Source organism: Aptenodytes forsteri, unplaced genomic scaffold (assembly GCF_000699145.1).
Source record: "Aptenodytes forsteri isolate BGI_AS27 unplaced genomic scaffold, ASM69914v1 Scaffold54, whole genome shotgun sequence".
In the NCBI taxonomy this organism is placed as follows: Eukaryota; Metazoa; Chordata; class Aves; order Sphenisciformes; family Spheniscidae; genus Aptenodytes; species Aptenodytes forsteri.
This window is the reverse complement of record NW_008796044.1, coordinates 15,415,811-15,432,648: the sequence shown is the minus strand read 5'-3', so window position 1 is coordinate 15,432,648 and position 16,838 is coordinate 15,415,811. Positions and strand designations below refer to the sequence as shown.

The following is a 16,838-nucleotide window of genomic DNA, read 5'->3' as shown; positions in this document are numbered from 1 at the left end:
TAACCACAGTGCTGTTCAAAGTTATCTTCATGGATGCCCATGTAAACATAAAAGGAGAGTACACATCCAAGGATAGGAATTTTTAAAATTTTTCAAGGAATATGGTTGGCACATTTTTTCTTCAGACTTCACCCAATTCTGATTAGTACAGTCTCAGTTGGTATAAATGAGCACAGTTGCATTGTCTTCACTAGAGTCAGATGGGTGAAGATCGGGCATTTTTGCCTTTAACTAGATGTGCCTTCCCTATGGTGCATCTATTTCTGATGTCAAAGGGCATATATTTTTACCAGTAAGTCACTTTTGTATCATAAAAGATTTAACTGGTAACTCATCAAGCACAGGAGTAATGCAAAGTGCTCCTACCAATACTTGCTAATGAGCAAAAGTTGAGTGTGCAGTACCCATCTTTTGCATGGTTTTTGCCCTCCTAAGATGCTGGTTGAGACTGAGTAATGTTTAGAAAACCAGTTGCCTTTCTCTGTGTTCACCATCAAATGTCCTTATTTAAGTTCTTCCCAAATTTGTCGCTCAGCTGCTGTATTAGTCTTGCCAGCTCGCCAGTAGCCTGTGACTTTTCCTCTAGGAGTTCATAGCGGAGACTAGAAATATCTTGCTTAATCTCTTTAAGTTCTCCTAAAAGGAGGAAAATGTTCTTGTTAGCAATATTGAACCAAATAAGTAATCCCTATGGTTTTTAAGACCTGAGAAAGCATTAATTTCAGTGTGCTTGGTCATGAATGCGTATGGAGCTCCATACGATGTCCCTGCATTTATGTACTTAATACTTGACTTACACGAAATAACCTGTACTTGTGGTAGTGGTACTGACAGCAATAGCAAGTGTGTGTGGCAAGTTCATCTTTTTTCTCAAGTCTATTCTCTCTCCCCATATTGCTCTCCAGCTACATAGGGCATTTGCAGGAGGGTAGCAGTTAAGAGGTGTTAGAAGAAGGTTCTTTACCGTCTGCATACAAATCCTACATGACACCGTGGCCATAAATATCCTTATCCAGTTCAAAAAAAGTCCTTGGGGCAGGCATGGGCAGTACAGTCAGAAATTCCTTTACTTAGACCCCAAGACAAGGTTAGGTGTTGGCAATATCGTGGGTGTTGTAAAGCAAGGAGAGGTAGAGCTATGGGGCAGAGCAGGACTATGTAAAGGCAGAGCCTATGATATATGTCTTCTGCTAAGGAAAATTAAGGACCCAGGATTTCAAGAGCATAAAGGTGGCTCAGAGTCACCACTGCTCACCTCAGTGCGAGCATGAGCGTGCTCTCTCTACAGAGGATGTTATCTAAGCTCAACCCTCTTACTGGCCATATCAATAGCAATAACATTACATGCTCTAATCTGTGTCAACTATAAAAATCCACTTGCCTTCATTGACCTCATCATTTTCTCGGTCAACCTGAGCCTTCAGTACATATCGCTTAATCAGACGTTTCATTATTTTCTGAAAAGAGAACAGAAACGCTTATTTTAACATGAGCTTATCCACGTTGCCTTAATTCTAGACTTATTATGAGCAATTCAAACACCTGATTTCACTATGGATAAAACCTGACTTCAGAGGATGCAAAAAGAATTTTTTAAATTGATTTCCCATTTATTTTATACTTTATATTATGAGCTTTGTACTACAATAGTTGATTGACAGCCATTCCATAATGAGGCCACATACGAGGCACTTCAGGGTATTTAGTGGGATGCACATGAACGTAGAGTATGTCCCACAGACAGGAATAAAACACAGATGATCCAATAGCAAGCTCAGAAATGGGATCCAGAGCCTTCCTTTGGCATGTTGCTGTTTAATGTATCAATAAAAAATACTTTCCAGGAGAAATAAGTAAGTGGTTAATTAATGATGTTGGCAAACTCACTCGTGATGATGAACTAAATATCTGACCCCAGGTTAATAGAAAGATTCGGTTTGCTTTGGAATTGGGGTTTTAGGAGAGAAATAAATTTAGTGAAGGATAGAGAAAAGAAAGTTTGAACAGAAGTGGAGAACTTGGCTTAAGTGAGAGAATTTTCTTAGGGAAATGGCAGATTTTAAGGGACAAGTACAGGGAAAAAATAGAGCCATGTAGACTTATAAAATGGGAGATGATTGTTAGTAAGGAACAGCATACATAGAAATAGTAGGAGATGATTATGGATACAAGCTTGCAATGTGATATTGTTCCAAAAATGCATAAGTTACATTTATCTAGAAGGAAAGTAACTTTGGCAGTCTTGGGCTACACATTGGGTTACAGCTGAAGGCCTGCCTCATTGCCAGTTCTTCACTACAGAGAAGATACTCATCAATGGGGAAAAAAAATCTCAACTCTGATAAACGTAAGAAGGATTGCTCTATCAGAGACAACGATGTAGGTGCATCCTCTGCAAAGAGAGGAGAGCTCATTGAGCATCCAAGAAGAGAGCCACAAATGTCTTTCATTGACAAAATGGCCACTGTTAAGGGAAAAGCCTCTCCCGGCATGGGCTCACCTATTCACAGAGCAGTCACACGTCTCTGCTTTGAACATCACTGAAAAAGGCTGCAAAGCGTGTGAAGTATGAATTAAGACATCAGTACACCTGCTCTTTTTTCTTAGTAGCCAAATATGGATTATAGCAGTGCAAAAGGCATGTGAACATCAAAGAAGGATCCAGTCATTTGTATATGTCATGCAGTCATGGAATATGGGATGTCTAAGATTGTCCTTGTATCAAAGAGGCATCTGGCTAACCGGGTGAGTCATTAAGGCAACAGAGATGAGGCACAGCGCACGTACGGTGTGTTGAAGATGGCCAAGGTAGTAGAATCCAGAGGGAGGTAGGGTTGTCACCTGAGAAAACATAAATGAAGTAATGTTTGGGGAAAGTAGGGAAATCCTGGACCCAAAAAGAAATTATTTTCTCAGAACAGACGACAGAGGAAATTTAGACTAAAACAAGGAATCGGCACACAGTGAATGCTCTTATTACCTGGAAAAAATATAACACAACATCTGTCTACTTCAGTTTCCATACAGCTTGTATTTTTGATGGCTACTACTCAAGTGCTATCCTATATTAACCATTACGTGCGATAGAAGTCACAAGCTTAAGGCTGCCTAGTCTATCAAATACATGTTGTAGTCAGATTTGTCCGCAGAAACTAAACATTAAAAATGTGACCACTTTTTAACAAGAGTTTACTTGGTCACTTAGTAGATATTTCTGCCAGTAGCTTTAGGAAAATAATTCATTTTTGTGTCAATATTGCACTGTGGCTTCTAAGTCTTGCTTCTCCCCTTCTCCCCAGCACTGCTCCTTTTAGCTACAATGAGTGAAACAGCCTCTTGGCAGAATAACCCTGGTTACTGCAGGGGAACGCCGACCAAAACTTCCAGACAGCCTCTTGGTAATGAATGCTAAACTGGAAACAATTCAAATATGTCTGATTTCTATAAAGTACTGTTCCCCCATTCTCTAAAAGTTAATTGAAGTTCTTCAGGTCTTAGAGATCTTTTATACTATGCAACACTCAACTACTGAGTGTTGGTCTTAAGATGGTCTTAAGAGAATAGGCTCTAGGAACAGGTCAGCCATTTGTAAAGTATAACTCTGCACTGAATTCAATCTTTTTTATGTATTTATTGGCACAACCTTCAAGCTCTGCATTTGCCATCAGCTACCTGAACACCTTCTATACCTTCTAGTACAGAGGGAAACGAGAAGAAAAGGACAGATTTGTGGCCAAGGCACTGCAACAGGACTCATGAGATTTGGGGCTCAGTTTCTGGTTCATCCATAGGCCTTCTGGGTCTAATAAGTCCTGCTGGACCTCAGTTCCCTGTCTTTAATGTGGAGGCCATGATGTCTTCCCACTTCACTATTTATAGTGTTTTATTCTGGACTTCACTTATATGTGCTGTTGAAGATTACGTTGTTACAGACCTTAATACTGCTATTTAATTCACAGATTTCTTCTTGATGCTGTGTTTGCGGACACTGCAGACGTCATTTGGCATGAGCGTGGGAGGTCCCAGGGCAACACTAATGGGAGGAAATGCTTTGCACCTTCATGCCCCTGGTCCAAATCGGTCGCAAGTCAACAGTGATCAGAGGGGACAACTACTCACTGGGGCATCAGATCTCAAACCTGGTGCTTTCAAATTTATCAAGTTATCAGTTAGGCAGCAGAAGAGCTCGAGAGTGAAGTGAGCAAAGGAATTTGCTCATTTCTCACCTCTTTGCTATTTTGTCTCTCCAAATAGTAAAGAAATGTACTTCTGAGTTCTTTGCTATTTTGTCTCTCCAAATAGTAATGTACTTCTGAGCCTTTTAAAGTACAAACTATTCCTTTTATTGTTTTCCTGACAAATCCCTTCCTGAGTTTTGTACATGAAGACATTGATGATAGCATGACAGGCTGCAGTGCTGAAAGTGGGAAAAACTTGTGAGCTTAGCACAGCATTTTAGCAGTGCTCCATCTTAAAGTCTCAGCTCAAGAGGGTTTGATAAAGGCATCATTTTGCCTGGACTAGTTTATTCCTGGATCACGGCAGCTGTGTGTTGACTTGTTCTTCCTACTTTTCAAATTATTGCATGTTTAGGTTCCGTATATTTTTGTTATCCCTCAAGAGCACTGTCTGTAAGTACATACCCTCCAAGTACACAAACTGCAGATATGTCACTTGATAAATACCACTAAAGAAAACAGTTCAGCAAGAAGCTGCTGCTTCAAAGGTTTTCCCAGTTGTAGAAGGAAACTTGCTGGCCAGATTATCGAACTATTTGTTCTTCTTTATATTTAGATAATCAAGACTATTACAGTCTCCTTATATTATTCGAGCAATTTCTTCCTGCAGCAAATGAAACTTTCTGAGACCATTTGAAGACAAACCTAGTAGGAGCATTATTAAAGCAAAATAACAGGTAGTTATCTTTTTCTACCTACTTTTCACAGCTGCCTTTGGCTTTTTCAACCTTGGAAATATTTGGTCTACTTTACCACAAACGTTAGGTGGTCTCATTTAGAAATAATAGCTACAGGAAGAGAACATGTCCAGCAGAGGCTGACACATTTTTCCATTACCTGTGGGTTTGAACGAATGGGAAAATATCAGAAATGCTGAAATGCCATTTTGAGCGGGACACAATCATCTCTTCCCTTTGCCTTTGATGGTATCAAGCCAACTAACTCCAGATGCCAGAGTGAATGTATCCCATTTCTAACTTAGATTTTCAGACACACCTTCTATCCTGGCACAAAAGCCTGGAAAACTTTTAAAACCAGTAAAAAATTTATTACTGGCCCTGCTGTACAGCCTAGGAGCCCATTGTGCTGGATGCTGTACCAACACAAGACAAACCAATTCTAGAATTGCCATTGCGCATTTTATCCAATTTAACTATTACTTTCCTCAACTGTCTTTAGTGTCAGTTCCTTCAGACATATCACTTGCCATCAGATTCCTTTTCACTTTACGTTAAAAAATAAGGAAAAAATCCTGCGGGGCACATTTTGCGTATTGTGTTACCCTACTACACGTTTGCACAAGAAATAATACATCTGCTGGCATGAACACTCCAGCTGAGACAGACAGTCACGTTAGTTCCTGCGATGGCTGGGGTACCCCGTGCCGCTACTGCAGCCACACGTATTTTTGAACCGTACCACATTGCAGGTTTAGCTTGGTAGGACAAGTCACTGCCAGAGAAAGCACATGCAAATGTTAATGCAAAGGCTGGAAAGATGACTCTATGTCATGACACATGAAATGTTGTCAATGCAAGACTGGAGGATTAAAGCTTGAATGATATTTCTTGTATTAAATTAAATACCCTTGAGTGGAATTAATTAGCATCACAAACGCTAACACTATGTGTATTTCCATGGGTGATAGGCTGCGTTTGTCTCCGAAGTGCCCCAGCCCGGTCCCGTGCCCGTGCTAAGCCACAGCCTGGCACATCACAGGATGGCATCGACTGGAAGAAAGCAGACATGACCCTTGCAGGTAAGAGCTGTTGACTGACAGATCTCTTCCCTGGCTCCTGCTTTCGTGCTGTGATTACCTGATATCTTGTGGGCTTGTTATAAGCATTCTTCCCAGAAAAAATTTCTGTATTTCGAGTGCTAGAGTGAAAACGAACTTTCTGAAATTATAAAAGATCATGATATAATTAAATCAGTGATAGCTTCTCATACCCAGACAGTCCCAAACTAAATAGAGCTTTATAAAAACAGTAGGAAATGGTTCAATGTATGAGTAGAATAAAAGCCAGCACATTCAGGTCTAAAAAAGTAAACTTTTGAAACATGGAAAAGGGTCAAAACCCGCAAATTACTGAAAAAAGTTGGATCTTAAATTGTCTAGACAAAAATTGTATTCTCACACAGGTTTTAGTCAAGGTGTTAAGAGGCACAAAATATATTAATTTTAATTAGATTGGTGATTATCAATTTAGAACACAATTCAAGAAAGGAAGAAAAATATTTACTTGTGTTTAAAGAGAACAAATCAATGTGGTATGAAAACAAATTCTGAAACAGAATTGATTTTATTCAGTCCTTTTAAAACAGTAGTACCATTTGCTACTTCTTTAGCTCAACAAAAATATACATTTTTTTTTAGATAGAGCAGTATTTTTTATCAGCAGACATCATAGCTACTAATTTTGTACTCTAGAAGCTTTGAAGGAGACTTTTCTGAAGACTACTCAAAATATTTGTAAGATTTGACTGTTTTCCAGCTCTGAAATTTTTGGTCCAAGTTCTAATGAAAAAGAAATCACTTATTCAAAGGAATTAATTCATATCATAGACCCAGAGGAGCCAATACATATCACAGACCCCTGCACCTATATGCAAGTGTATGTACAGGGAAGGCCCTGGGTAAGGGTTTTTCTTCCCTGACTGGGCCAGAGATCCTGAGAAATAGGTGATTTTTTTTTCATTATTATTTTTTTTTTAAATCAGGATGCTGATAATGATTGGAGTAAAAGTCTGAAGTAATCATGTAATTTTTTTTTTTTTATTTCTCACTCATCAGGTGTGCCATGTTCTTACAGAGGCTGTTTTGAAGATTATCTGTGAACAAAATTAACAGGCAAGCAAGAAATGACGGATACTCTTAATTGGTTATGCCAAAGCCATGGAAACCATGAATTTTGCATAAGTTCCATGAAAAAGGGCAAGCCAGACACTTTCACTCATGTGGCTTGGGGAAGGAGATGCTTAGAGAAAATTTTATTACTTTGGTTTATGCTTTGAAGCAGAAATTAAATTTCAAACAAAGCGAGCTTCATGTGGTTAGATTCAAATAACGTGGTAAAAATATTATCTTTTTTAATCATTATTTGATCTTTGTTAAAGGACAAACATTTCTTTCATTTCAAGACTCCACTGTTCTAGTGAGTCTTTCAGTAATCAATAGTAGTGTTAAATGAATTTATAGAGTAAAATGCCCCCAAATGCTTGTCTATCTTGGCAATGCTCACCATGTTGGGTAGATTAATTGATAACATGGAGGAGACCCCATGGATATACTTCTCCCTCCAATTTAGACTCTGGCAGAGACTGAATGAACATCAGACCTGAGCAGCTCTCTTAAATTCATGGGAGCATGATCTCCTCCAAGGCCGTGGGCTTTGCCTGGAGCCAGCCGGCTCACCATGAGTTGTTGTATTGCTCAGCTGTTTGCTCCTTCAAGGAGAGCCAAGAGGTCCAGACAAAGCCCAAAAGCAGGCTGCACGTTACAAAGGCAAAGTCTGCAAAGCCTCCTCCAACTTTCCTTCCCTTCTCCTCGGTGGCTCTTAGTACACCTCTTCCCTTCCACCAGCTTAAAACTGGGGGGTAGGCTGCCCACACCTCAGCTGCCCTAGAAAGGCTGGCCAAGCCTGTCAAGGAGCCACATCAGCCTCCCACATGCAGTGACTGTAAGAAATAATAGACAACACATTTCAGAGGGCTTTTCTTTTCCCCCAGGAATGGGTTCCCAGTGTTGTTCTCTTGTTTCAAACCCAGCTTGAGATGAGAAAAATTAAATGAAGTCCAGGACACTTTTAAGCAAAGCTGCCTCCTCGCATCTTTGAATCCACTGAATTTAATGACAGCAGCCAAGCAGCTGTGGTTGAGTTCCTGTGAATGTTTTGGGCATTTTCTTCTCCAGTGTAAAGCAGGTGGACTTGCCCTGTGAGTGGGATTGTGTTTGTTATAAAGGTATGTGCTGGGAATGCTTCATCCCAGTGACGCTCTGCACAGTGTTGCAGATAATAATGTCCACGGGCAACATGAGTTTCTCTATTTTTTCTGGCATTTTCCCATGGGGGAGCAAAGCTAATTCTGTTGGGAAGGGTCTGGATGCTAACCATATTCTTGCACCTCTCTTGCTTTGTCATGTGGACACTCACTAGTGCTGAGAAAAGCGTGTTGCTGTGTAGCCAGTATTTCTAAAGCAAATTTCTATTTCAAATGGCTAAAGGGGTGGTGGCTGAGGCAAGATCTACCCACTAGTGGCTACACATCACTAAGCATATGTAAGGCTGTTAATTATACCTTTAGGTATTTAGGAGGTGTTATTAAGCCCTGCTTGGAAACTTGTTCCCAAACCTGGAATGGCAGAAAATGTTGTAATGGCAGTAAAATTAATTAATCGCTTAAAGGAAGGTGGATGTTTTGAAGAGGCATAAAGGCCTGCTGGGTAGATGAGGAGCCAGACAAGCTGGGATCCTATCTGTGCCTCTGCTTCTGCCCTTGGTCTTTGACCTTGCTGATATGGCCTTGGGAAACTCCCTTGTAAAAGTGCCTGCTTTTATAAAAGTTGCTCTTTTCCCCGTGTCCTGACAGTGCCTAGTACAATGAGGCCACAAGTCTGGGAGGACCCTCTAGGTGCAATGTAATACAACTCATACGCAATGATGAGGCTGAGTAAGAGGCTGTGCTGTCCCTGATCACCGGTGTACCATGCAACCCCCTCCAGAAGGTCCCTGGCATGAATCTTTTCTACAAAGAATGTAAAAAGTGAAGATACAACATACCCGTTGTTTGGAATTCAGCATCCCCATCTCAAGATCATTTTCACAGTTTTTGGCCTTAGATTTGCAGAGTTTTATGAGGCACATTTTTATTCTCAGTATGAGATAATAAAATGATTTAGGGCTTGGCACTAGATTAAAAGGAGCAGGTAAAGTCCTTCCTTCGTCAAAGTAGGATAGCCAGAGCTTGGCACGTGCAAACTTCCACTCCACATCTGCATCCTCCTTGGGAAGGGAAGAGGAAAAAAAAACCAACACCCGAATGCATAATTAGTAAATAGGAAGGCATTTACCTATGACAAGGACAAACATACATGTAGGGTTTAACTAGGATCAGATTTCTATTTGCCAAACCAAGACCCCTGCACACCACGTGTCTTTGTAGGCTTCTCTGTGGTGACCTCAAAATAAGGAAAATTTGAACAAAGCAGTAGATAAACAGAGAGTATAAGTCCTCCAAATACTAGACTATTTCCTATTTCCTTGGATGTCAAAGGGGTTGCCTTTCAGTAACAATCTGGTGCTTGTGCTATGCTGATAAATGAATGTGTCAGAACATATAGAGAGTCATGGAAAGCAGAAGAAATTTTTATGTGCACAACAACAACAAAGACACTCTATGATTAACTGCAGTGCTATCTAACTGCCAGCTAACTGTTATCACTGCATTTGCCAGGAATCCCCCATAGAAGAGGGTGGGTTGCCAATTTCTTCTATTATTAGATGATTTCCTCATTGATCTTGTTTGCATTCACCATCACGTATCCCTAGATCAATACACCTTAATTCTCTTACTATTCACCTGCCACTGATGAAGGTGGAGAAAAAGTCCATCACTCAGTGCCTATGAATCTCCTTTATGAACTATCAAGGTGGGCCATGATCACTTCCAAGGACAAGGGCAAGGTTAGCGCATACTTTATAGATCTGCTTGGCATTTATATAGGACGACGGTCAGGGCCATGTATCAGGACCATTTATCAGGCAAAGAAAGGATGAGATGCGGCTGCTCTACAGCTGTTTTCATTGTGGTTTATATGGAGGCCAGCAGCATCAATAGAAGCGTGGGTCTGCCAACACCCCATACTCATGAACATCTGTGTTCTGCTGAAATTAATAACCTCTGATTACCCCATACCTCTGAAACCCTGTCAAAACCTGGCATAACACAACTGAGATTAATTCTGTCACAGTTACAGCAATATGTCTTCGCCAATGGAGCGGCATTCGCTTCTGCCGTTTGGCCTTCTCATTGCTTGGGGTTGCACCTCACAGAAGCCTTAAGCTGAATTACAGTGGAAATCACTTTTGAACTCTTCTAATGATTTTCTGTTAAGCAGCTAAGGAGCTACTGGAGGAAGTAGCTTGGGTTTCTGGCTGGCAAAAGGATTTTTTCTTTCCATAAATGCAAAGTTGGCAAGAAGCACTAATACTTGAGGCATAAACAGAATAAAAACAGAAGTAGCTGAAGAGAGATGTTCAATGGAAAGCATGAGAATATGGTCTTGTCACTCCAGCTAACAATAAAACATGTCCACACTGACCATAATGGAATTTAATTCCTAAGTAATGACCATCCTCTGCCGTTATAGACATTGCTGTCATCAGATAAGCACATTGGCGAAAGGGACTTTCTCTGCAGTCAGTAGCATGACTCTGTCTTTAATCTCCCTGCGACTGAGGATTGAAAGGAACTAGTATGAGATTTACTAGTTTATCCCAGTCCTCCAGTAGGAGGATCTGGATCAAATAGCTCACACTTCTTTTGCTTGCTGATAGTTACTAGTCTTTAACAAAGTTTTGAAAATTTCCATACAATCAAGAAGGATGATAAAGCATTTTTCCAGGAAAATGGTCATCACAAAGTTTAGACTAGAAAGTTAATATAGGTCACTGATTCAGGTATTTTTAGATATTTTTCTTTGGAAAGTTTCAAGAGCATCTCTACCTACTGCAATAAACTAGAAAATGGAGTAAGAGGCTGAGACCCCTTCAGAAGTAAATCTTGTTTCAGTAGAAGAGGATTCAGGAAGATGCTTGATATTAAGTGATTAGAAACCTTTGGGGAAATGACTGCCTTTTGCATGCAGGAAAGCTTCTGGGGCAGAGAACGTATGTAAGGTCTCTCTGACATTTAAACTTAGTTACAGCAAGCACAAGATAGAGTTATATTTGCACTGCAGTACATGGATGAATCAGACATTACAGTGAGAAAATATTTTCAGCTCTGGCCTTTTGCAGTGTCAGGTTCTGAGGGGAGATTGGAACAAATAATTAATACAAACCCAACTACAGAAACTTGACATTTAACAAATCAGAAGAAAGAGGTGGCTCAGCATTAACATTATCCAATTTTTTTTTTTTCTGCCTTTATTTACATTAGCAGGGAGTTGTTTATGTCCAAAGCATTTAGCAAATCCAGTCTGCTAATAGCAATACTACTGAACAAGGTTGGGTAAACCCTGCAAACACCTTTCTGCAGAAACCTATTCATATTCCTTGAGGGCTGTGTTCATATCCTTCAAAAGCTGCTTTTTGTGAATGTTCACGCAGTTATGTTTTGCAGACATAGACACTCCTCAAAAAAATCTATATCAAGCTTGTATACCTGGTATTTGGAAAATATGGTATTTTTAAATATGCATACATGAGTTTCAGACCTAGATGGGCTTGGGCTTTTACGCAGTAAAGAACAGGGCAAAAAGCCAGGTGAAATATTACTCCATCTATCATAAGCAAACAACGCAGCTAAGGTAACACATGTGGATAAATTATCATAACCAACATAGTAAAAAATATCACAAACTGCTTTCATTAAATACATGTAAAGGAAATTAGGTTTACTCACAGACAGTCACTAAAAACAAGGAAGTTGAAGTCCTAGAAATTATTAATTGTTAATTATTAATTCAATCCTAATTTGGGGAGGACAGACACAGCCTTAACTCTTACACAGCTTAAGGTCTGTGTTTCAACAGCACTCTAATCTTGCATATGGAATAAGCTACAGCTTCCTTGTCTTTTTTTAACATTTTCATTATCAGTCATAATTAAGTACATTGAGTTTGTAATCTAATTTCTTGTCTTACCTCAATTTCCTGATAGGAGTTGTTGATCATGGCTATTAGCATATTAAGCAGCACCACCACCATAGTCACGTTATATACTCCATAGAGTACATATCCAATATTCTCAATGAATTTATGATCGTACTTCAGCACCACAGATATCACTTCAGATAAGCCAAATATTGACCAGAATAAGGTTTTAAAACTTTCTTCTACCCTAAAAATAAAGCAAACAATCACTTTATAGAGTTGACACCAGGTTAGCCAGGCCAAATGTTAACAATAAAAGTGGCAATCCACCAATATAAATATGATGCCTTGGCCCAGTCATTGTAAACCATTATCCGTCACCCAGGGATGTGCTAAATCATATTTCCTGATTTGATAGAGAAATATGATTTCTGATTGATAGTATAAAGTTACAGTGTCCCCTTATTTGCTCCATCTGTTCTTCGCAGGTGTTTTATTTGTCTCTTGGATTTTATGTCCCTGTTAAGGACTTCTTCACGGGCAACTTGCAGTTTGAAACTTTTTGTGTAGGGCTTTTTACTTCTTCTCACTCAGCCTTTTCTCATCCAGAGAAGACAGGCAGAGATTAGCTGGGAAAGGGAAGAAGGAACCTCGTTTGACCTCCTTATATGCAGTTTCCAGGGCAGAAGAGAAGCGTTACTTTTTACCCTGGAGGAGTGACTAAAAAATTCTGATTAGTGGCATTAATATAATGAGCACACAGTGCAAATATAGTCAGCTCATAGTCTGATTTTCTTCCCATCCTGCTTTGGGACTGCAAACAAGTCAGACGCCCAAGCATTTGTAGCAAAAATGTGAAATTAAGGATTGGTGGAAGATGTTGCAGAGAGGCATTGTGATTTGATTATTACCCTTGCTTGAAAGTAGAAAGGAACCAGAGGAAAATAAAAAGATTGAAAGATAAGAAAAAAAGAGGGGCATAAGCCAATGACAAAGATAAGTGGGGCTGGAAAGGATGCAGCTGGACTGACAGGTCAAAAGGAGAATCTGATTTAGAGCAGTCAAAGCCATAACAGGCAGAAGGGGAGCAGCCACAGCTGAAAAGGAAGGAAGGAAGGAGCAGGAGGGATGCTGGTACATTTTGGAAGCTGTTTGCTTAATTTTTAATTTAGAAGCAATTTTGCCTTCACTGAACAATCCTTAGCATGTTAACCGTTAATTACCTCCTCTCTCCCCCTGCCTTCCAGGAGGTAAATGCCTTCTAAGAAAACAATGCCATTGACAAATTATTTTGACGAAATGTTTTTTACTAGGGTGGCAGCCTAATCCTGCTAAATCTGTTTATAAAAACAGATTATAGACACAAACTATGACATATCCTAAGGGAACAACAAGCTTCACATCAACTCCAGTATCAATTACACCATGCATAAAAGCAAGACAAATTAATTTCAATCCTTTGAAGGGCTAGTGCAGAGCATTGGGCAGTTCTTTTCTGCCAAAGCAAACTGGTATTTATCTCCCATCATAACTTATGGTATTCCATATTCCATTTACAAGTAGCAGTAAGACTGCAGTAAATATTTAAGTATCATTCTCAGCCAGTATAACTGCATTGACTTGTGGGGAGTAACCTTGAGTGGTGTTTCAAATAGATGGTGCACAACTTCATTTAAAATGTGGCTCTGTCTTCAGTCTCCATGATACTCAAGAGTCACTGACACCGTGTTCACTCCCCCTTGACTGCTTTGCACGAGGCTGGGACACCATGCAAAGATACACTTGTGGGATGAGCTATGACTGTGCTGCAAACGAGTGCCATCACTTTTCCACTTGCTGGACATTTCCTCTCCTGTAACACTCTGCCCTTGTCTCCTGCCCTCATCTGCAGCAAAGGGCAGCTGGCATTAACGTGTCAGATATACCCTTCACTTTTATGGTAACAAGCTGGCCAGTGCTTATTCTATAAATGTACTTTCCAATTAAAAAACACAGATAACACCAAAAATCTCTGGCTTTGAAACCCACCACCTAAGTCACTTATCAAACTAATAAAAACCATAACCCCCAGCCTTGATCGCAGCTGCACCCTACTATCAACCTTCCTTTTTTAATTTGGAAAGGTTCCCTTAGTTTTCCACCCTGCCGGCAGATTTTAATACAACGCGTCAACTCTGCTCCTCTTCCGCAGCTTAAGCATTAACCTTTGTTCTGGAGTGGTGCCAGATTCTCCCTGAAAAGTTAATTAAGGACTGCGAGAGGCCTTGACCGCCCTGAGTACTGCAGAGGAGGCAGGCAAGGGCCAGGGCGCCAGGCTCCAGTGCAAATGTCCGTAGTCCTTATCCCCAGTGTCAGGTAAGGGACCAGTGCCCACGGTGGTGGGACTGGGAAGGTGGTGTGAGAGGTGGACATGACCTGTAGCACTCCAAAACAGTGCTTGGCAATGCCCCCAGGTCTCCCTCTTGTAGTACTAGTCCATCCCTACCCTCCAAAAAGGCTGGATGGTTCTTTCCTTCTCCCTTTTAGATCACTGACAAATTGCACGAGATTTGGCACAGGTCACAGGGAACATCAGTTGGGGTTTTTTTTGAGAGCATCTCGCTAAAACATGAGACGAGGATGTTTGGAGCTAAGTTGTCAAAGATTGCAAGATACTGATGTGTCTCATCGTTGCCAGCTAAGCAATTTACCCCCCTTCCTGCAAGGTCAGCGGGTGCTTTGTCCTTCTCAAAGGCAGACAAATGAAGGAATGGAGGAAGTCAGGAGTCCTGCCCAGACTGACAGCTCCTGGCAGCAGGAAGATCTGGCAGTGGCAGATTGGCTGATGCTCCTTGTGGAGATGGGTACACTGCAATCTCTCTCTCCACTGTGGTAGAGCCAACTGTTGCAGTGGGGAGAGGGCAGAGAGATTTTTTTGTTTCAATACACACAGGCCTGTAAAAGTTTAACAAAGATTTTGCATCAAGGAAGAAAACAGACAATAGGCAATCATCTAGTTGCAGATTTTCCTCGCTTTTGTAAACAGCAGTGTGCTGTTGATCAAAATAAATCGCGGCAAGGTTATGATTTCTTGTCAATCTTGTGTCCTCCTCTTTAAGAAAGCTTAAGGCATCCTTTCAGACTTATTTTCTTAAATTGATTGGTTGAGATTTAACACTGTCAAAAAACCAATGCAGTCAATATAATCTACAAAAATATCACATTTTGACAAAGCAAAACAAGAAGAAAAAAGCCTTCAAGCCTCGAAGTAACATTGGCACTGAACAGTGAGTCACATTTCCCTTAGGAGACAGAAAACCTCGTGTTGTAGCCTTCAGCCTGATTTGTGATGCGGAAAGCGAGATGAATGCAATCAGTCTTGCCTCCATTTCGATTTTGTTTGCATAGCATGTTCTTAATTACAGGCTGTTTCAAGAGCTGTGTTCTGTACACAGCATACAATAAACAGATAAACATAGCTGGGGTCGATTGCAACCGTCGTGGAAATGGTCTACTTTTCAGCATTGAAGAACTTCAAAAAAATTTTGAAAGTATACCATGATTAGTTCAATAATCTCTGTATTTAACTGGGTGAAGTAAAGTCCACTGCATCTTTATTTACTTTGCATCCAGAACATTAAAATGGAAGAAATGACAGAAATTTTGCATGGTAACTCGGTTCAGAGGCCACTGGGGTGCTACGTGCTTGCTCTGTGGATGGCAACACAAGTGAAACGGAGCACATGATTTCAAAAGTGCAATAGCAAGGGAAGGTGAAAGCTAAGTTACACCAAATATTCACTGATAATTATCATTAGAACTAAGCAAACAATTCCCTCTGAATGTTATCTGGACAAATGTACACTCTTTTTTCTGCCTACGTACTGTCCTGGGAAGCTGTGTTTTTCTTAAATGTGTAATTCGAAGTTATTTCAGTGAGCAGCTGTTTGTCTAAGGTTTCTCACTGAGGCTATCCAGTGGGCTGTCAATTCAATGCCCTTTGAAACTGGCCACGGTCAATTAGCGCACAAATCCAATGGGTCTTTTTCTGTTATGACTAGCCAAGTGATCTCTGAGAATCAGGTCCCATAGTCGAATAGTCACATTTCTGAGTATAAAACTTGTTTTCTGTAAAATTTCACCCACCCTCATTAGAATTCACAAACATGCCTGCCAGGAAATGCACTCAGTGACGTCTCTGAAGTCACAGAATGGTTACGAGGACACCAAAGTAAGCGTTATTCTTCTTTGTCCCAGTAAATTTTCAGTGAATGAACAAACAGTTGAGTTCCTTATTCAGCTCTAATACTGACATCTTTCTTCTTTTCATGAATAAGTTAATGGCAGCAGGAGCCCGCCACCTTCAGCAAGGCCCACAGGCAGCTCACAAAAAATAGAGAAGGAAACGTTGCTAGAGCTGGTAGCTGCCCATCTGCCAGTTTAACCTTGTCATTAGCTTATTAAAATTGTTTGAGAATGTATACCTCAGGGTTTCTAGCTTGTTGAATGAGACGTCTGAGGATTTTTGGGATGAATGTTAATCGACTCTCTTTGTTTCATATGATGAAAGGGCTCATTTTCACTGATCATCATTTGGCACTCCTGTGTGTTTAAATAACCAGAAGAAAGTAAGTCTATTTTAAATCTCTTCCAAATTCTTAAAAGGAAAATTTATGCTCATGGACAATTTGCTTCATAACAACATGAAGGCCCTCCAGGATAAGTAGTTACCAGCCTGAAGTTAAGGAGGAAGAGCACTGCCTTTTGACAAGACTCTCCCCAATCCAAACATCCCTCGGGCATTT

At 40.4% G+C, this 16,838-nt stretch overlaps 1 protein-coding gene across 1 annotated transcript in view; it reads right to left on the bottom strand.

The window, feature by feature from the left end:
- Window positions 1-493: 493 nt before the first annotated feature.
- The window catches only part of TRPC7 (transient receptor potential cation channel subfamily C member 7), an 80,556-nt gene continuing 64,211 nt past the window's right edge, over window positions 494-16,838 (bottom strand). Inside the window, exons 8-13 of the mRNA XM_019473803.1 lie at window positions 12,106-12,301; window positions 9,020-9,238; window positions 6,056-6,136; window positions 2,788-2,841; window positions 1,382-1,457; window positions 494-636 (exon numbers count right to left, since the gene is read on the bottom strand). Of these exons, the coding sequence (XP_019329348.1) occupies window positions 494-636; window positions 1,382-1,457; window positions 2,788-2,841; window positions 6,056-6,136; window positions 9,020-9,238; window positions 12,106-12,301 (769 nt within the window). The remainder of the gene's footprint in view (window positions 637-1,381; window positions 1,458-2,787; window positions 2,842-6,055; window positions 6,137-9,019; window positions 9,239-12,105; window positions 12,302-16,838) is intronic.